This window comes from Centroberyx affinis, unplaced genomic scaffold, assembly GCF_046629955.1.
Source record: "Centroberyx affinis isolate AG114_WGS23_722 - 3 ecotype Tasmania unplaced genomic scaffold, CSIRO-AGI_Caff_v1 ptg005644l_1, whole genome shotgun sequence".
NCBI lineage: Eukaryota > Metazoa > Chordata > Actinopteri > Beryciformes > Berycidae > Centroberyx > Centroberyx affinis.
The window spans coordinates 123598-127843 of NW_027282841.1; the positions used below are offsets into that span (position 1 = coordinate 123598).

The window sequence follows — 4246 nt, forward strand, 5'->3', positions numbered from 1 at the left end:
AAATGAGCTCCTGCCAGTGGGAGGCCTCATTCGATCTGAGGCACCAGCAGAGCCTTGTCTCTCTCCAGCCTCCTCACACCAGTGCTGGTGTGGCAGCCTGGCTGCTGCAAAACCTCTTTTTGTTAGGCCACATTTAGATTCATTTCTACTGATTAAATCAGCCACTCAGCCTCACCGGAGAGCATTTCCACCTCACTTCACAATTTTTACAGTTTAGAAAACACCTGTCATAACATAGTCATTTTTTCTTGCTTGTGGGTCCACCAAAAAAGATGCTTACTAGATAACTTGAGTCAGAAGAGTGTGGGAGAGATGAGGAGAATACTTAAATGTAAGGACCCTGAAGGCAATGTTAATGTTTTTACACTAGAAAAGAGTGTTTTACTCCTGACAAAGACATTAACTGCATTAAAGAATGGTGTACACGCCACTTAATAGCATCGCTTTTGCTAACACATTTTATACTCATGTGTATCATATATGTATTGATGTATTTGTGCGTTACTGTCTTTGTTTTATTTTACTTTATTCAGCAAAGCAGGATTACCTTACAGCTTGTTTATCAAGGATAACACAATAAAGTCACAGACTTATTTCCATTGTGGTCCTTCATATCAGTAGCAAAGATAACACAAGTGCATTTGGCTAGTCAACAAACAACAGTAATCAATACCACAGTGCCTACAAATTAAACAAATACAAAAAAAAATACTTTTGTAGGTCTTTGTAGGTACATTTTTAAAAACGTAATGAGGGCTGATCGTGTATAACATCAAACTAAAACCAACACTCATGCAGGTATAGGCAACAATCAGACATGCACTTAACTCTGCTTTGAAGCGGGAGGTACAGGCTGTATATGTATGAGATGTCTTGATCTATTTTTATCTTTAGCACACTAGACTCTTTGGTTGAACTGACAATAATAATATCTAATCTAAGTTTCTTGTTAGTAATTTGATTTGAAAGTTAGAAATAAACTTATACAAGGACCTTATCGGACCTCTTTACATTCTTGAATTATACTATTTTTCAGGGTTTTTGGTGTGATGATAAATTGGATCTAAATGAAAAGTAAGCAACACTGCAATTTTGCTTTGAATAAAAAAATTATATAAATCAGAGTATGAAAAATGTGGTCTTTGAAATACAAGGAAGTTAATCACAGATTAAATTTTGGCTATAGAATCTTCAGGTAAAAAAGTAGAGGTAGTGAAAAATAAAACTCATTTTATTATCATTGGATATCATTCATCAATATTTGTTGAAATGTTTTGTAGTGTTTTACGTCAGGATAAAAGCCATGGCAAAATTTCTGGCAAGCAGTTCGATTTCCTTTTGTGTGTGTGTGTGTGTGATGTATTACACAGCAGCCTTGGTTGTAGTATGGACAGACATTGTGTATAAATTTCTCATTGGCACGCTCAGACAATATTTGGTTTTGACAGTGTAGGGCCACATTTATTCAAAGACTGTAATGCTTTGGTAATATGAGGATTAGAATGAGTGTCAATGACTTGTCTTTGAGACAGTTCCATAATGAATGGGTCTCCATGGCATCAACAGATTGTACTATTTCTTTTACAATTTTCATGACCGAAGCTTTTTATGTTAAATAATTCCAGACTTAGGATTCCAATGAGTAAGGGGCTTACAAGAAATTCAGAGATCCTGCTCATATGGGAGGCAGATGCTCTGTTAAGTTCTCTTTTTTCATTTTTAGGCCTCCAGTGTAGATGCATCATCTTCTGAAGAGTCTGGAAATCTGGGACAAGCCAGGGTTAGGGAGTTAACAGAAAGCTTGTAATTTTCCACAGATGGACAGTATTCACAATTCATTGAGGCTGTCAATCTGTATCTCTTTTGCTTTCACCCTACACCATCAGTATAGATATTGCATCTATGTTTTAATAGATTTTATTTTTATTTGCATGTTTTGTACCAATAATCCCCTAACACTTTTACACAACCTATAGTCTTCTGACTACTTTGTGTGGTTACTGCCTAATATTATTCTTTCTCTTTTCTTCTCATTGCAGAGAAGACAAACAGCAGATGAACTATGAATGCTGAACACAATGATCTCCTCCCTCCAGCGCCAGACAATGAGAGGTCGTAGGCTGAAGGGGGCGCTGTCCAACCCCCTCTTTGTGCTGCTGTTGGCCCTTCAGATCTTGGTGGTGGCTGGGCTTGTTCGTGCCCAGACCTGTCCTTCTGTCTGCTCATGCAGTAACCAGTTCAGCAAAGTCATCTGCACCCGTCGCAGTCTACGGGATGTCCCAGATGGCATTTCCACCAACACTCGTTACCTAAATCTCCAGGACAACCTCATCCAGGTCATTAAGGTGGACAGTTTCAAACACCTGCGCCATCTGGAGATCCTGCAGCTGAGCAAGAACCACATCCGCAGCATCGAAATTGGCGCCTTCAATGGGCTGGCCAGTCTCAACACTTTGGAGCTCTTTGATAATCGTCTCACGACAATCCCCAATGGAGCCTTTGAGTACTTGTCCAAGCTGAAGGAATTGTGGCTTCGGAACAACCCCATCGAGAGTATACCATCCTATGCCTTCAACCGGGTGCCCTCGCTACGAAGGCTGGACCTAGGCGAGCTCAAACGCCTCTCCTACATTTCTGACGGAGCTTTCAAGGACTTGAGTAACCTGCGCTATCTGAACCTGGGAATGTGCAACCTCAAGGAGATCCCCAACATCTTACCTTTGGTCCGGCTTGAAGAGCTAGAAATGTCAGGCAACCAGCTCTCTGTTATCCAGCCCAGCGCTTTCACAGGATTAGTGAACCTTCAGAAGCTGTGGATGATGCATGCCCAGATCCAAATCATCGAGAGAAATTCCTTTGATGACCTGCAGTCACTGGTGGAGCTCAACCTGGCCCATAACAACCTTACCTTGCTACCACATGATCTCTTCACTCCTTTGCATCGCCTCGAGCGGGTCCACCTTCATCACAACCCCTGGAACTGCAACTGTGACATCTTGTGGCTCAGCTGGTGGCTAAAGGAGACAGTGCCTGCCAACACCAGCTGCTGTGCCCGTTGCCATACACCTGCAAACTACAAAGGTCGCTACATTGGGGAATTAGACCACAGCTACTTCCAGTGCGATGTTCCTGTCATTGTGGAGCCGCCAACTGACCTGAATGTGACAGAAGGAATGGGTGCAGAGCTTAAATGCCGTACAAGCTCGTTGACATCCATCAGCTGGCTTACACCCAATGGCTCGTTGGTGACACACGGAGCTTATAAAGTGCGCTTGTCTGTACTCAATGATGGGACACTGAACTTCACTAGTGTCACCATGCAGGACACTGGGACTTACACCTGTATGGTTAGCAACACAGCAGGCAACATCTCTGCCTCTGCTGTGCTTAATGTCACCTCAGTGGAAAACAGCGGGGTGACCTATTTTACAACAGTCACAGTGGAGACGATTGAAACACCTGGGGATGATATCCAAACCCCACCTCCTCCTTTTGGCTGGGTGTCATCCTCAACCACAAAAGGTCCTCCAGTTTCAACAAGGACCACAGAGCGGACTTACACCATTCCAGTTCTTGATCTGGACGGAGAGGGAGCCCTCAATGGCCTGGATGAGGTGATGAAAACCACCAAGATTATCATCGGCTGCTTTGTGGCCATCACGCTTATGGCTGCTGTTCTGCTGGTCATTTTCTACAAGATGAGGAAGCAGCATAACCAGCAGGATCCCGATGGCCCTGCGTCCTCCATGGAGGTCATTACTGTTGAGGAAGAGCTTGCAGGCGTCGCCGCCATGGAGAGGCACCTATCGCTGCCCCCACTGGAGCATTACAACCACTACAACACCTACAAGAGCACTTACCACCACCCCCCTATGCTCAGTACCATACATAACTCGGCCACACAGGAACCTTTACTGATTCAAGCTTGCTCAAAAGACAATGTACAAGAGACCCAAATCTGATCCTGCATCTGACAAAATATCCAATATCAGCAATTTCATATTCGGAGTACAATGGACCAAATGATGAAGATAAACAAAAATAAATTGACATTAACTTGACAGATGACATGAGTGATAAATCAGCATTGGGAAAGGGACGACATATGGTACTTTAACAAGTGTCTTTACAAAAACAAAGATTATTTATTGAAAAGTATGTCTAGTGGCTAAATGAAGAAAAACAAATGTGTGATAGCTTTTTAGCTCCTCTTTTTTCTCTCTCTGTGTAATACTGCACAAGGGAA

At 42.7% G+C, this 4246-nt stretch overlaps 1 protein-coding gene across 1 annotated transcript; it reads left to right on the forward strand.

The window, feature by feature from the left end:
- The first annotated feature begins 2066 nt into the window (after window positions 1-2066).
- On the forward strand, window positions 2067-3962 carry lrrc4cb (leucine rich repeat containing 4C, genome duplicate b). The gene has a single exon (XM_071547071.1). The coding sequence runs from the start codon at window positions 2067-2069 to the stop codon at window positions 3960-3962; it is 1896 nt and encodes a 631-aa protein (XP_071403172.1).
- Window positions 3963-4246: the final 284 nt, after the last annotated feature.

Excerpts from the sequence above, each read along its gene's own strand:
- lrrc4cb (XM_071547071.1), top strand. The coding sequence starts at position 2,067 with ATGCTGAACACAATGATCTCCTCCCTCCAGCGCCAGACAATGAGAGGT.